The sequence below is a fragment of the Zonotrichia albicollis genome, chromosome Z, assembly GCF_047830755.1.
Source record: "Zonotrichia albicollis isolate bZonAlb1 chromosome Z, bZonAlb1.hap1, whole genome shotgun sequence".
In the NCBI taxonomy this organism is placed as follows: Eukaryota; Metazoa; Chordata; class Aves; order Passeriformes; family Passerellidae; genus Zonotrichia; species Zonotrichia albicollis.
Window position 1 is genome coordinate 2,140,308 of NC_133860.1, and position 16,058 is coordinate 2,156,365.

A 16,058-nucleotide genomic window follows, 5' to 3' on the forward strand; every position below is an offset into this window, starting at 1 on the left:
TTTTCACATATAACTATGTCTAATAAGTTTGGAACATATACTTTAGGTTCCATAGAACTCCACAGTTCCTGGAATCATGTCATGTAGTTTTGAAAATGTGTTTTGGTCGACCTACGTCCATTCTTCTTTTCCTCTCCTCATGTTTGCAATTGGTTTAAGGTGCAAACATCTCTTGAGAAAGCTGGAATGCTTTCAAATTTCTGCAGGTCTTTAGTGGAGTGCATAATTACAAGCATCAAAGTTACTTGAGTACAGATACACAAGATCTCTGTATTTTGATTGAGTCAGAATTTCTTAAAATATTAAAAGCATTTGCTCTGTAAAAATTACGTCATGACAGTTCTGTGGAACTTGCTTGTACTTTGTATTTGTGGAATCTGAAGTGTAAATGTACATGTGTGCATTTGCTTTAATCTTGAAATAAAATGCCTTACTTAGAGCAGAGCTGAATTTTACGCTTAATCTTTCAGATAAGTGAAAATATAATCCTTTTATCTCTGTAAATTTGTAGCACTGGCTACTGATTGTACTTCACAAAATTGCGGCAGCTTTCATCAAATACCTTTTGACGTTATGAAAAAGATACTGTCAAGAAAGACCTTGGATTTTGTAGCCTAGGTTGATTTATCTGTGATTCATCAGGTTAGTTAAGTAGCTATGAAAAAGTGGTAGCACATAAAGTCAATTCACTTGTTAAAATTAGCTTCCAGGTGATCTTCATGTAAAATTATTATTATTACTATTACTGTTACTGTTGTAATATTAACCTCCAGGGCTTGGGATAACTAGGCATATGTTCTGAATTAGGGGCAAAGTCACACAGCCTTCCCTTCCTCTGTCCCCCTGCATACCTGAATCTACTCCTCTCTCTGGACCTCTGAACATCTTATTTTTTTTCCTCATGAAGCTTTCATGGAATGTATGGTTCTCTTATGTTTCTTAGTTTGGAGGGGCTGGGGAGAGGTTCCCCTTCTTTTTGTTCCTTCCTTTTTTAATGTTTTTTCTCTCCAGAGAGTATAACACACACAGAAAAATCACTAATAATGACTCCTTTAGCTTAAACTACTTTCTCTACAAAATTCCCATCTTCTTGAAGTGGAGGTTCTTGGTCACCCTACTGCTTACCATCTCTTTGCTCTCATTAATGTATCTTGAGTTAAACTTCCTTGATAGCAATGGCTTTGTTGTTTGTGGTGTGTGGTGGAGTTTTTTTCCCCAAAAGTATTTTGTTTCCCCAAAACTCTCTCCCCTTGCTTGGTTTGCTTCAGCAGTGGCTGTGTCTGTTACTTGCTCTGACAATCTGTCCAGCTCGTTTCCTTTCCTTTCTCCCAAAAGTGTCTGTCGGAAGTGAAGAGAGACGAGCACATCCTATTGATGATCATTGGTCTCAGATTTATTGATCCAGCTTACATACTTTTATAGTAGTGTTAATTAAGCTCATACATATTGAAAAAGCTAAGCTCATCATTGGTTACAGATTACATGTCAACCCCTCCTTTGTGGCTACATTCTCAAAATACTTGTGGTTTTCTTGTTGAGGCTAATACTTGTTTTTACATCCTGCTGTTGACTACGTTCAAGGGCACCATGTTTTTCACCGTGTTTTTCTTGTTATTTGCTCAAGGACGCAGTGTTGTTGTTTTTCTCGTAAGGGAAAAGGCTGACAACTTACTGCTTACAGCTGCTTTTTACTGCTTAACCAGCTGTATATGATCATGGCCTTTTTCCTCAAGCCACATCTGCACAAAACTCTCCACAAGTGTCTATGGTTATTTGCACCTTGGCTTTTAGACTCCTGTGTAAGTAGTCTCAAACTATGAACAGAGAGGGGCTAAGGGGTTTTTTCCATGATCCCAGATGAACTTGGAGACAAGGTAATTGCAGACAATTGGGTTGTTTCTTCTAGTTGATTGCATATTATGTAAGAAGTATTAATAATGTGTCCTTGTTCACTGGGGACTGAATGACCCCTATAACTATTTGTCATTTGAACTAGTAACAGTATTAATTACATAGTTGCTGTAATGCTAGTTTCTTAAAGAGATATTTTTCTAAAACTCATGAACAGTTAAATAAAACCTTTGGACAGTATAAAACTCTGCAATAGAATACAGCAGTTTTTAATTGTTTTACTTTCAACTCCTCCAAGGAATATGAAAACCTTCGTGAACAGCATGAAGAAGTGAAACAGTGCCGAAACCAAGTTCAGAAAGAACTGAAGTGTCTGAGAGAAAAGCAGGCCCCATGGACAAGAAACATTCAAAAAGCTGAAGAAAATTTAAACAATCTGGATATGAAAACCAGAGATAATGTAGGTATTGAAGTTCTTGTTTAACATAGGTAATATTTCAGGTTCTCTCTGTTCAGCTTTGTAAAATGTAAAGTAATAACCTCTTTTTTCCTAGTGTGTCATAATGATGTTTCAGCAGAAATTTTGCTGAAGCACCTGTGCCCTTGGTTCTTAGTGCCTTCTCTGTGTCTGTTCAAGGAATATATTCCTTAGTAAACCTTTAGTAGCAGTTCTTCAGTCTGCTCTTGGTTTTGTAAAAGCAAATCTTTAATGTACAATAAAGAGAAATTTTAAAATCTGCTGGGATATATTGTTTGTAGTTTCCCCAAGTTAAGTACTTCCAATAAATTATATGCCTGTTTTCATCTGTCCTGTGGTTTGGATTTGTGGGATGTTCACTCCTCTTATCTTCTTCAAATATGGTTTATTTAAGTAAATTACAACTTTTCTGGCCTAAAAGCATTCCTCTAATATTGAACATAATTGCATAAGTAGGACTTCATTTTTTAATTAGACAGTAATTGTTCATTAGTTGTGAATATTTTTATGCATAAGGGATTTTAATGGTAAACCTACTTATATGTTACAGTTTATATAACAGCTGCTCTTCCTGGGTTTATGAAAAAAAAATTATTTCCATACGGAAAATAAGAGTACTGTAATTTCCTGCAGGATTTTGACTAGTATTTGCTGTTCAGACTGCAGAAGTCATTGTGTGTATAAGCTGCACAAATTTGTAGTGGATAACCAAAGTTAAATGATCCCATGAGAATGTTTGTTTGCTGCAGTGAGTTCTGTTTGTAGAATGGGGGTCTGAAACTTCAGTGGCATTTAATACACTGTGAGTTAATAAACTAGTTATATGCTTTGTCAAAAAAAAAAGCGCCAAAATACACACCCTTGCCCCAAATAAAAAACAAACCCAAAACCAGAGCAGAAAGACCAGGCAAAAAACTCCTACAGATTGTTGTTCACAATATTGTTTTTGTTGTGATAAATGCTACACTAACATTAGGAAGTACTCAAGTACCTCATAATTATAAGAAAATTCTTTGTTAAAAGTAATTGGGTTTTGTCTCCTACAGTATTGCAAGAGTTTATTGTGCTGTGAGGCAAAATACCTCAGTGTTCCAAAATGTTGTAGTCTTGCTGCTGTTGCCTTTTTTTGGTCTGGTTGGGCTTTTTGTTTTGAAGGTTTTTGTTGTTTAAGGGTAAATGTACTTTCTTGGAGAAAAGTTAACATCTGGAAAATTGAAGTTGATTTTCATAATGCAACAATGCCTTCATGCTTGTGAATTGATAAACTTTGTTCTCATTGCTTGGTCTTACTGTGTTAGGTTTTACCCGTATGTGTCAAACTACTCTGTTTTTTTTGGAACTGGGAGCAGTTCTACTTAATCATTGGTACCTCTGTTCTTGGAAGTATTGGGCTGTATTCACATCAAAGTAATCTTTTTTGTTAAAGGTTGTACTTTGTTTCTATAAGAAACCTAGGACAAACAGTGATCATTTTAGTTTGAACTTGCAGGGAGCTTGCTCAGCATAGGCACTTCCTACAAAACAGTGGAAGAAAACCTGAGAGAATGTTCGAGATGATTAATTTATACTCTTGAATCAGCATATTTTTCTTTTCAATCTAAACTTGTTGAGTAAAGCTTTCATATACTGTATATTCAAAAGGTTAACTGTGTGCTAATTAATTATTAATTAATGAATTAATAATAAGTAAATAATTTATGTCTGGAAATTGGATTAGGTACATTTGTTCTACAGTATTCCAGTAGCCAGAAATACAAGAAGAAGGAAAGAGGATAAATTGGAAATAAGTAATTTATAGAAGACTTACTGAGATACTCTTAATACGACTTTCCAGTGATGAGTTACAATTTTGTATTTTATTCATAACTAATAATATTCTTTATATAGTAGTATACTATGACGCTTCCAAACCTGTTTTTTCTGATGTTAAATGATATGTTCAAGTCTAGATTGAATGATTATAATTTTGTCTTGAGCTCAGAGTCCAGAATTGTGGAAAAAGATGTAAGGGAATATATTATATATGTTGTTATGGCATTAGTTATTTGCAAGATACCAGGCAAGTTAAGAAGATCTGAGACACGTATTGCTGCTTTCTGGACTTTCATGAAGTACCTTTTTTTCAGCTGCTGAAATGAATTTCCCTCACACATACTTTGAAACTTGGGCTGTTGAAATGTCTTTGGAAAGGAGAATCAGTGCTGGTTGCACTGTCAGGAGATAGTTTTGATGTAGCATGAAATTGCTTTAAGCTGCTCTGTCATGATTAGTTCCTCACCTTTTCATAGACAGCTTGAATTTTTTGTAACTTAAAATTCTGTCTTTGTACAAATGCAGCCATTTGGCAAGAATTTCACAGGTGAATATTCTGTGAGCCAGAAGGAGTTGATTAGTTTCAATTTGGCATTAAAGGAAAGCAGTTTAATATTTAAGTCTGCTCTATTCTGGATACACAGATCTGTAGGGAATATAATTCTCTTCAGATCCTTTGCTCGAGGCTTATATCCATTATCAAATAACTTTAATTCTGACTGCTTCTTGAGATCTTTCTCTTAACATGAGGATATTTATGTGAGAGTGGAAATAACCACACCTTCATTTTGTCTTTCTTGAAGTTTGTTGGCAAAAAGCCCAGTATGGATTTGTAGTTTTGTCTGGAAGGAGCTGAACAGCAAAGAAAGGTGGAGTAATTCTGGGAATTATATTAATATATCCAGACATTGTATTACTTTTTCTCCTGTTTCTGTGTGTAAAAACCCTTTCAATTTCTGGATTAGAATAAAAATTTTTAGTAAGACTTGGTGGTTTGAGTGTGTCATGTAGAATGTGGAAAAAAGAAACTGACCCATTTTATAGGAAAAGTTTGAAATGTTGTATTTGCAGAACAGTTTCTTCAGGCTCTTTAAAGGCATTTGAACAGAGTTAACTATGTAATGCAGTTTTCTAGCAATATTTAATGGTGTAAAGCAGTCTTTTTTGGTTATACAATGAAAATCATAAAGACAATTCTAGCTGTTTGTCTGTTCTGTAGATAGGTCTGTCTAGAAACATATAACTGAAAATACAGTGGTAACTGAAAAACAGAATTGCAGTTCCGTAGTAGTGCCCCAATTTTGAGAGCCTTCAGAACCATTTTGTGAACATTGTGTATCAGTTTCCTGGAGAGAGCTTCCTCTTCAGGCTGCCTCTGTGAACTCTTTGAAAAGAGCATCACAGAATCATTACTTCATAGCAGTCAACTGCAAGACCCAGATGTATTTCTTCTGTGTTGACTTCATGCAAACCGTCTGCACGAGTCTTAAAATTTGGGGGCTTTTTTGAGGTTGGGGTAGAGAAAAAATTCTGCATAGTTTTATTTTCTCCTTTTTTTTAATGCATCTTAGTGTTTTCAGTATGACTTTTCATAGGAAGACATTTCTTCTGCTGGGAGTGCTGTGTTGGTTTCCATGTCTGCACTGGAATTTACTTGGAATCTTTCTGTCCTTCTACAGTGTTCCAGTATTCTCTTCACAGTGCTTCAGCCTTGAGAGTTTAGGGAAGGAGGAATGCAGTTTTCAGAGAAAGGATAGTGTATTTTCCCTGTGTTCAGAACTCAGCTGTGTGAGTGCCTGGGCAACCTGACCTAATAAAATCATGCTCTGAGAACGGATGGGACTGGGTAATGCCAAGAAATTCCTTCCAACCTATATTGTTCTTCTGCTTTATGGAAGCTGAGCATAGAGAAAGAGCAGAGACATGGTTGCCTACACTTGAGCCAACAAATTGTCGAGCTCAGTTGGGTAGGATCTAGCTCTAGCACAATGCAGTTCACAGGTAGGATGACTTGGACAAAACCTGGTTTGGCCATCCTGTGCCTAGGAGCTTAAGCCTTGCTTGCTCTTTAGTATCACCTTTCTTTGCAAAATGTGTTTGGAGAAAGAGGCAAGAACATTTTATAGTTGTAGGCATCTGAATGTAACATTTTCATTGAAATCAAGGATGGAGGTATTTCAGATTAGGTGCATCCTCTCTATGTCATGCCAGAATTTGCAGACCTATAGCAGAATGGTTGTGAACAGTACAATATGAATGCTGTTATGCAAGTCTTGACAAATTGCTGAAATTATACATGCTACAGATAGAGTTAAGAATAAGAAGTGGGTAAGGATGGCTTTGTCAGTAGTAAAATGGGGAGTAAATACTTAGTTATGTATATACAAGATGTTCTTAAAAATCTGGCTACTTTTTACAAATATAACTGAATTTATTGACTGTAAATTTAAATATCTTGCTGTATGCAGACTGCTGAAATCAGAAATATTTCCCAGAAGTGTAAAGAGAAACAAGATGCTTTGGAGATGAAAGATAAACAGGTAAGAGTGTTGCTGACTTTTCTTGGTGTTTGTTTTTGGTTTTTTTTGTCTGCTCTTCTGTTAGCAGAGTGGCAAATTTCTATGAAGATGCTGCAAGTGCTTGTACTCTTCCCTCCCTCTAGTACACAGTGTATCTTTAGAACTCTATCAGTCAAACGGGAATTACTAAGAGAGAGGTGTATACTGCATAAATTTTGTTGCCTACTAAAATAGACAGTGTGTATATATATTGATTGACAGAAACATATGCACACATGCCATTTGTGATAGGCTTTGAAAAGCTGCAGCCTCTATAGTGTGAGAAGTTACACTGTAGAGGCTGTAGGTTACTGCTTCTAAGGATATACATATTGCATCTTGTAAAAGAAACATCCTTTCAAGGCTGTGAAACAGTCTCATCTATGCACTTGATCAAGAAATGCATAGTAAATGAAATGTATAAGGATGCAAAGTCAAAACTTCTAAGTTGTGTTTGGGCTATAGATTTTACTTAATCATAGACTAAACTTCAGATGTATTAAGCAACTGTTAGTCAGTTAATTAACCTTTAAGGTTCTGCTTTTGTGAAAATGAAGGAACTTCAAAAATTGATTTATAGGCATGATTGTATTTTTGCTTGTGTTCTTCAACTGCCGTAGTGCTATTGGAACTGTGTCATAGTGCTGTTGGAACTGTAACAGACTCTTGGGGTTTGAGTGCACAGTTATGTAAGCATTTAATAGCAGTTGCACAGATATCCTAGGTATTTGTTGTAGGTTCTGTATACCAAACTCATTTCTTGTTTGAAATACTCCAAATTTTTAGATTGAAGAAATTAATCAAGCATTCAGAATGAAAAAAGATGAAGAAAGAAGCAGGCAGAAGAAAATAGACCAAACTCAACAAATAATACAAGAGTGGCAGAATGAGCTGGATACAATGGCAGTCTGTGAGAATCTTCAGCCACAAATTGATGCTGTTAATACTGAGCTGAAAAAATTACAAGAAGAGAAAGCAAATATTGATAACGATGTTAGTGATCTAAGAGCAGAAAAAACCAACCAAGAGCGAGAAGAGAAAAGTAAGTTACTTAAGGTTTTTCTTTGTCAAATTATTTTATTATTTTAATGCATCTGCTTGTACAGAATCTCCTTGTCCTGCTGTAGTGAAATAATTCAAGGTGTTTACTTCAACTACTACTTGTAGTTGGCCTACATGTATAGCAGTCCTCTCTCTTGTTAACAGCTTTATTAAAAGTAACAACTACTTTCCAAATTGAACAAGAAGATGCAAAATTTAAAATTGACCTTAAAACTATCCTTCAAGGAATCAGTATTTCTGATATCTGAGTAAGGAGAGTCTTTTGGCTGTTTGGAGGTTTGGGGGATTTTTTGGTTAATAAGGAAGGTCTGTAGTTAGCAGGTTGTGAAAAGCAATCCCAGACCTGATGGAGAAAGCAGTTTGCTTTGAAGAGACAATGTTTTAGCTACTTCATATACTGTATGTAGTATGTTAGCTGCAGATGGATGCTGCAATTCTCCTTCTTAGATGAACCTTATTTCCAGAGTTTCTTTACATTAATCCGGGATTTACAATTAGTCCTTTCTAATAAATGAAATAAAATTTAAAAACTGAAGCTTGACAGCTAGTGAAGGTGTTATATACATATTGCTCAGTGAATGTTGCTCATTTGCACATACCTGTCTGGCAATCCAAGAACCCTAGAATCCAAGAAGAAACTGAGATAGGGAGTCCAGGTGACCTAGGGAAGGAGACACTATATTTTATCTTGAGCAGCACAAAATTCTCAGGTTCTGATCTCTGTCTCTTCTGAGTAGTAGATGCTTTCATACACAGTCTTTGGTCACACATTTTGTTTTTTGCTAGCATGAAGTAACAGATATTTCACATTACTAGTCCTACTGTCTCTTTCTTCTGGGGAAGTTTTTGTTTTTGATACAGAGGTAGGACAAGTCTTGAAAAAACATACTTCCATGGCAAAATTCATATGTTTTTACTGTGCTTACCATATTTTGTTAATCTTTAGATAAGTTTTTAATTGTGTTTTAAGCTTTTATAGTTTTATTGATTTCTTCAGAAGTAGCAGCATCTCAATTCTGGAAAGAGAAACTTAGTTCTTTCCATTTACCAACAACCTTAGTTTTGGAGGAGTGTAGTCACTAGATACCAGAAAATGCTGGTTATAATGTGTACTTACTGTGGACACTGTTTAAGACACTACCTTAAATTACAGGAATAATTGATCGCCTTGGACAACTTAATAATATAATGCATGTGAAGGAAGAGAAGCTTAAACAGAGGTTCCAAGACACGCACTCTGCTCTTATGTGGCTAAGAAACAACAAAGACAAGTTTAAAAAAAAGCCTTGTGAACCCATGATGCTTGAAGTAAGATGATTTACTTGCATACCACTCTGTAAACGGTTAGATTATGTATGTCTTGCAAGGCTTCAAGAATGACTGGGAGACTTTTAAGACACGTCTTGGAATGTTCTGCCAAGTACATGCAGGATATTCATAATTAGATTTCCATAGGCAATGTTGTAATTGAGTAAGGTGGGATGGCTCCTTTCCTCCACAAGAAGGTGCCTGTTGCAGGCTTCCTCTGTGGTGCAACCAGTTATTATCCAGTCTTACTACTTAAGTAGTTCTTAGTTGCTGCTTAAAAAAGCAGTTGCCAATTGAGTATCTGCCTTTACAGCGCAACCTGCTCAGCTGTGCTTAACTTCCCTCTGTGATCTCGGAGTAGTTTTTTTGTTTGCTCTACCCAGCCATTTAGAAACACAGAAATCAGTTGCTGGTTTTGTTTTGTGTTTTGGTTTGGTTTGATAACTTTTGTATGATCTAGAAATAGCAAGGCTAAATTTTCAAAGAGGATATTACTTTTTTTAGTGCAATACATGCTTGCAGTATATGCTCTATGTAATGTGAAGAGGATGAAGATCTCCAGTTGCACTTTGCAGAATTGCAAACTTACTTAATATATTGCTACAATTTAAATTAGTATATCAGAATATTTATATACAAATTCTTACACTTGGTACATGTACTGGGGCTGTTCAGAATTACTTTTGTTTAGAATAGAATCCCAAATATTTCTTGTTATCATTAGAACTTTGAATTCTCCCTGAAAGACCACATCAAGATAGCTTTATAAGTGCTTCAATAGGGATATCTCTACTTTTACATATGGCCTCACTAGCCTCTGTGGCATCAATTGATGTGTGGATTTGTTTTCTCTCTGAGGTGTAATCCTGCCTATCAGTCAAGCCCCAGGCAGCTGCTCACTCACTGCCCCTGTTCAGAATTCAGTAGAGAATCAGAAAAGTAAAAGCTTAGACAGCTCATGGTATAGACAATTTAATAGGGAAAGCAAAAGCCATGCACACGAGGAAAGCAAAACAAGGAATTAAGTCACCATTTCCATGGACGGGCAGGTGTTCAGCCATCTCCAGGAGAGCTGGGCTCCATCCTGTGTGGCAGTGACTTGGTGTCTTGGTTTTGGCCAAGGACAGGGTTAAATTTTGGTAATGCTTGAGAGGATGTGTGGCTGAGAGGGTGTGGCCAGACCCTAATTTGTTCCATATAACTGCACCTCTTTGCAGGGTGGGTGGGGGAAGAGACTCTTGCTGTAATTTTGCCTTTCAGGTTGGGAGAAGTCACAGTGGGCAGTCAGCATTTGTTGGGGGTGTACATTGTTAGTCTTACACCTTTTATTATTGAAATTGCTGCAGTTACTGGTTGCTTTCTTATCTTATTGCTCTTTCCAGTAAATTATTCTTATGTCAACCCATGATTTTTACCTTTTTTTGCCTCCAGTTTTCAACTCCATCCTGCTGGAGCAGGAGGCAGGGAGGGGACATGGGGAGCAAGCAGTGCCATGATTTTAATGGGCCTTCTAAATTGAAGAATAGCATTCCTAAACTATGACATTTCGGAAGCCATCACTCCAAGGGTACCTCCTTCCTCTCACATTGTATACTGAGGATGATGATCTGGAATATCCCTTTAGTCAGTTTGGGTCACCTGTTCTGGCTCTGTTTCTTCCCAGTCTCCATCATCCCTGCCCTACCACTGTGGCAGCACAAAGAGCAGAAAAGGCCTTGGCTCTGTGTAACCTTTGCTCAGAGATGACAACCATCTCTGTATAATGAACCCTCTGTTGAGCACAGGCCCAAAACACAGCCCCATACTGGCCACTGTGGAGAAAATTAACCCTACCTCAGCCAAAACCAGTACACTTTGGTATTATGTAAATTAGTCTGGTGTACTTAAAAATTCCAGCTTTCAAATTGCTGTTAACTGTACCCAGCCTTTCTCCATTTTGAGATTATTAAATTGTGTAGTTGTCTGTAATTTTGCCTTTGTGTTTCATGTTTAATGACATGATGTTTAATTACTAGTCAAAGTCAACTGAAAACCACAAACATTAACATTTCATTCAGATTTGGAAGGCTTCATCCATTTTAAGTATGTGGGGCTTTTTTCTTAGGAATTCAAATGCTCTTCAGCTTAAGGAGTGTGATGTTTTCTGTTGATAATGGAAAAACCCTTACTAGTGCTGGAGCAGAGCCATTAGACATAAGATGGGGGTGGTTTCAATTGTAAGGCCAGGATGGAGTGGGAGAGGTGGTATGGTGAGAGATGGTGATAACTCCAGGAGTGCTGAAAAAAGATATGGATGGCTAAAAATTAAGCACAGTGATCCGTGACTTAGCATAGGTTTCCTCCCAAGAGAATTTGTTGCAAAAAAGGCAAAGAAATATATTTTTAAAGACATTGTTCTTGGTTTCATTAAATGTATGTGTGGATATTGTGTTGATTATTTGAAGTGTTTTTTGGGATGTTAAGTTGAATTGTATTAAATCACTTGCTCATTACCTTTCTTTATTAGATCAATATGAAAGACAGTAAATTTGCACAATATGTTGAAAATCACATTTCGTCCAATGACTTGAGGGCTTTCGTTTTTGAGTGTCAAGAAGATATGGAGACATTTCTGGTGGAGGCAAGTTGGCACCAATTTTGGAACTTTATCAAGTACTGAAGTAGGAACCCTGGACTTGGGAGTCTAGCGAGTAAATCTGTATGATAATGATAGATACCTATATCATAACAAGTGGATAATGTGTAGTGTTCAAAAATTTTCTTCAGAATTAAGGTTTCCTTAAACCTTAGACTAACTGGATACATGTAGGACTATTAGAAAATGTGGTTTTTTTAGATTGTCTTCTCCTTTCTTCCTTCCTTAAGGCAATAATCACTTAAGTAGAAAATACTGTGTACAAGAAAATGGGTAGAGCAGAAATCTGCAAATTTAGTACCAAAATTTTCCACTGCCCTTTGAATAAAGAGGCAGGAAGCATATTATGTGACATGCAGTGGTCTAAACAGCAAATTAAACTTGTTTTTTCTTAGTTCTCCTGTCTCGTGAATAAGTGAGAAGATTGTTCCTTTTGAAAGTCAGGCAGATTATGCAAGAGGAAAAAAGCAGAAAATACGGTATTTAACTGTCACAATGTTTCCCAACTACAGTCAGCACAACGGTGTATTTAGTGACAGACTGTCCTCCAATTTTTGAAGACTCATCACTCTTCATGGAAACTAACCACTTTTTTATACCTGAACAGTAGTAGTGATATCTGAAGTTCTAGGGGCGTGTCTTGCTTGTGTGGTTGTGGAACTCAGTTCAAGGCTGCTTTAACCAGCTCAACTGATCTTCACTTATACAAGTAGCTCTTTAGACTGAGCACTTGGCCCTGGGTTTCTTTGATTGCTTTTATTTTCTCTAGCATATAGTGTTTTCAGGGACATTAATAGAGTTTGCTTTTAGAGAACTTGGTTATTTCTGAGCCAGAGTGGATTTGTAAGTTCTTCCAGAGGTCATCAGTTGAAAATAATTCTGACTCTGAATCCGCAATTAATATTTTATTTGCACATGGTTTATTTTTCTGGACTTTACCAAATAATCTAATATAATCTTAATATAGGTGCGTGATCGTCAGAATCTAAGAGTGAATGCTGTATGTGCGCCTGATAAATCATGTGCTGAAATTTTACCATCCAGACCTATTGAAGAATTACAGTATGTATCTGATTGTATTCGGATTGTTTTAAATGCAGTGGGTTTGTTTTGTTGCTATATATTAGAATTTTTTATGCAAATCAAATTATCACCAGTTTAGTTCTGGGTTAGTGGGACTTCTTTCTGACCCTTCAGTAACTTCAGCTTGCTTACCTGCTGAATTTGGTTTGTGATGCTTACTTTATCTCTTCTCCAGCCGATACGGATTTTATTCATATTTACGAGAGTTATTTGATGCGCCTTCTCCCGTGATGAGTTACCTTTGTTACCAGTACCATGTTCATGATGTTCCTGTGGGAACACAGAAGACCAGAGACATGATTGAAAGGGTAAAGTATCTGAAGAAGCATAAATGCACCTGTGGTGTGGAGTTTTATTTCGGAAGTTGTTTGGCAAGTAAACATGGAGAATGCAAAAAATTGCTTTAGCAATTTTATTTACCCTTTTTGTTTGCCTTGTAGAAGTGGGAACAGTTCATTATGGGCTAACATATTGCAAGACATTTTAACAAAATCAGTCAGCCTAATTATTTGCTAAGCCTAATTGACAGAATATAGCTGATGCTGCATAAATAAACTGAGCAACATTTTTAGTCAAATATAACTTATCCTCTGGAGGCTTTTTGCTATTTCTGGTGTAGTGGACATATTTTACCTTTATGTATCTTGAGTTATGGTAAATATTTGGTTATTTATAGTATCCTTTTTGATATGAAGCTTGTAAGACAAGCAGCTCTGGTATTTTTATGCCTTCTTTTCTCCTACAGACACATTTGCTTGACTAATATATTACAGCTCACCTTATGGTTTCATCTATTAATTCTTTAGTACTTTGTTTCTTTGTTACACGGGATACCTGTGCAGCATGTTAGGTATCTGAAGTAAATACAATCCTTGTTCACTATGCAGTACCAATGCTAACAATTTTTCATTGGTGTCTGTGTTATATTGACAATCAGATTTGTTTAATTAGTTATGGCGATGTACTCCAAAAGTATCTCAACAGTTCTTTGCTTACCAGTCTGAATTACAAGTGTAATGCTGCATTAAACTTAGCATCTTTTTGCAAAGGTTGTTAATAAGTAGGACCTGCAGAAGCTGAAGTTTTTTTACTGTGTTTATCAATCACACTTATTCCTTGTTCTGAAAAGTATTGCCTTCAATAATGCTTTTGTCAGATTAATATTTTTCTGTATATCTTAGGTCACACAGGAAACCAATCTGAGGCAAATTTATACAGCAGAAGAAAGATATGTTATTAAAATATCTGCTTACACAAAACAAACCGTCACTAGTAACATGTGCTTGAAGGATGCACAGTATCTCACTAGTTCAGTGGATACAGAGGAAAGAGGACAGTTGGAAAACCAGCGACAGGTACCAATGTATTTCTGTAACTGTGTATGTTGTGAACTTTTAGCCATTTTATCATGCATTAAGCAGAGTCTCCATATGTTAGTATGGCATACAGTGAGGATGCTGATGTTGCATTTTCTTTTGTTTCAGGATATCAGTAATACGTTAAAGTCATTGGATGCACGTTTGACTGCACTGTTTGAGAGACAGAAACTTCTGGATCTCAAGGACAATAAACTCAGGCAGGAGAAGAAGGCACTTTTAGAGAGAGAAAACCAGAGGAGGCTGTTGGAATCAAAAATTGGTGTGAAGAAGGATAGGTAGGAAACAAGCTATGTTATCTATGAAAAAATCTACAATATCTATGTTATCATTTTAAAAGCAGAGATATTTTTGTTTTCTCTTAATACAGCATGCTTTTACCCTTAAAAAGTAACCAGTATTTGAGCATTAGATACAGGTGATAATCAAGACAAGGAAGGTGTTCAGAAATTATGACAGTATCTGAGACAACATGTAGCAATGTTCCAGATGATTTTCTGTAATAAAATCATAGGATTCCAGTTAAATATCACTGCACGTATTTACTCAAATATTAGATTATTGTTCTAAATTTGTAGCACATATCTAGATAATGCCATAGTGTGCATAAATGGTACTAAGTAAGCATGTCAGGGATTGAGTAAGGCCCCAGTTGTGCATAGTATCATTCATTACATATGTTTTGTTTTTGTGGGTCTCTGCAATTGGTTTTTCTGTTGCTGTTTGTTATAAGACGTGAAGTCAAGGCATTTTTCAACTGGTATTTCATTTAAGCACACACTCCCAGTAGGCAGTGTAGACAACATTAACATCCAGTTTGGACCTTTCTTGTTTTAACCTAGGCACACTGTCTATCAATTCTTCTACTGTGTACCTCATAAGAGAACTTTGTTCCATCCTGTCAGTGGTTTCTGTTGATACAGGGCTGTTATTAGTCTCTTGTGTATGGTGAACAAACAGAGCACCTCATCCTGTGCTGTAGAGTGTGTGCTGTAGCCCCTGACCATCTTGATTGCCCTCTGGGGTTTTGCACAGTGGTCCAAACTGTGTGCAGCGCTAAACAGAGAGGAAAAAATCACTTAACTTGCCTGTGCTCCTATTCATACAGCCTGGTTTGCTGCCAGGGTGCACTGCTTGCTTATGCACAGCTCATTGTCCAGCAGTGCTTTAGGTTCTTCTTTGTAGAACTTTGCTGCAGTCAGTCAGTCATGAGCCTATAGTACTGCCAGACCCACTGTGTTCGCAGGACAGGACTCTGCATTTGTCTTTGCTGAATCTTACAAATCTTCTGTCAACTGCTTCCCCAGCTTCAGTAGACCTCTGTGAACAGCAGGCTTATTGCTCCCTCCCAGTAGTTCAGTGTCTAATAACCTATCAGCAGGGCCCTCTCTTTGCTTTTCCATGTGCCAGTGAAGGAGTTCTAAACAGGATAGGATCCGGAACATAATCCTTGGTACTGACTTCTGGACAAGAGAAAACAAACCAAGAGTCGCCATTGAACCACATTTTTTTACCTATTTAGTCTTCAATTAATCCAGACTGTGGTCTTGAAATTCAAATGCATGAGTGGGGTGGGACACAGCACTCAAAAAATGAGAGAAATTCGTCAGGATCCAGCAAACTGAGAGGAAGGTGAAGCTTACGCAGGTTAATGCTCCTCCCGCATGAATCCAGTAGTGGGGCTAAGCCTGACTTCCCACTAGACACACAACAGAACACATCTGAACAGCTTATGTGTATGTAGTTACACACTGCACAGTGGTCATACAGAGCCACTGGTGGTTGGCTCATGTTTGTACTGTGTCTGAGCAACATGAGATTACCCATAGATATGCACAGGTGCATTGTCTGTGCATATCGGTGCGCAATGTGGATCCTGTTGGCAGCTGGTTCCA

At 37.0% G+C, this 16,058-nt stretch overlaps 1 protein-coding gene across 3 annotated transcripts in view; it reads left to right on the forward strand.

Moving 5' to 3' along the window:
* Positions 1 to 16,058, forward strand: part of SMC5 (structural maintenance of chromosomes 5) — a 48,344-nt gene that overhangs the window by 9,490 nt on the left and 22,796 nt on the right. For 2 of the 3 annotated variants that reach the window (XM_014268911.3, XM_005489645.2), the window contains exons 7-15: positions 2,150 to 2,311; positions 6,610 to 6,681; positions 7,486 to 7,741; positions 8,915 to 9,069; positions 11,576 to 11,689; positions 12,672 to 12,766; positions 12,963 to 13,095; positions 13,969 to 14,142; positions 14,272 to 14,441. In XM_014268911.3, coding sequence (XP_014124386.1) covers positions 2,150 to 2,311; positions 6,610 to 6,681; positions 7,486 to 7,741; positions 8,915 to 9,069; positions 11,576 to 11,689; positions 12,672 to 12,766; positions 12,963 to 13,095; positions 13,969 to 14,142; positions 14,272 to 14,441 — 1,331 coding nt within the window. The remainder of the gene's footprint in view (positions 1 to 2,149; positions 2,312 to 6,609; positions 6,682 to 7,485; positions 7,742 to 8,914; positions 9,070 to 11,575; positions 11,690 to 12,671; positions 12,767 to 12,962; positions 13,096 to 13,968; positions 14,143 to 14,271; positions 14,442 to 16,058) is intronic. The other variant, XM_026795089.2, reaches the window with a different exon arrangement.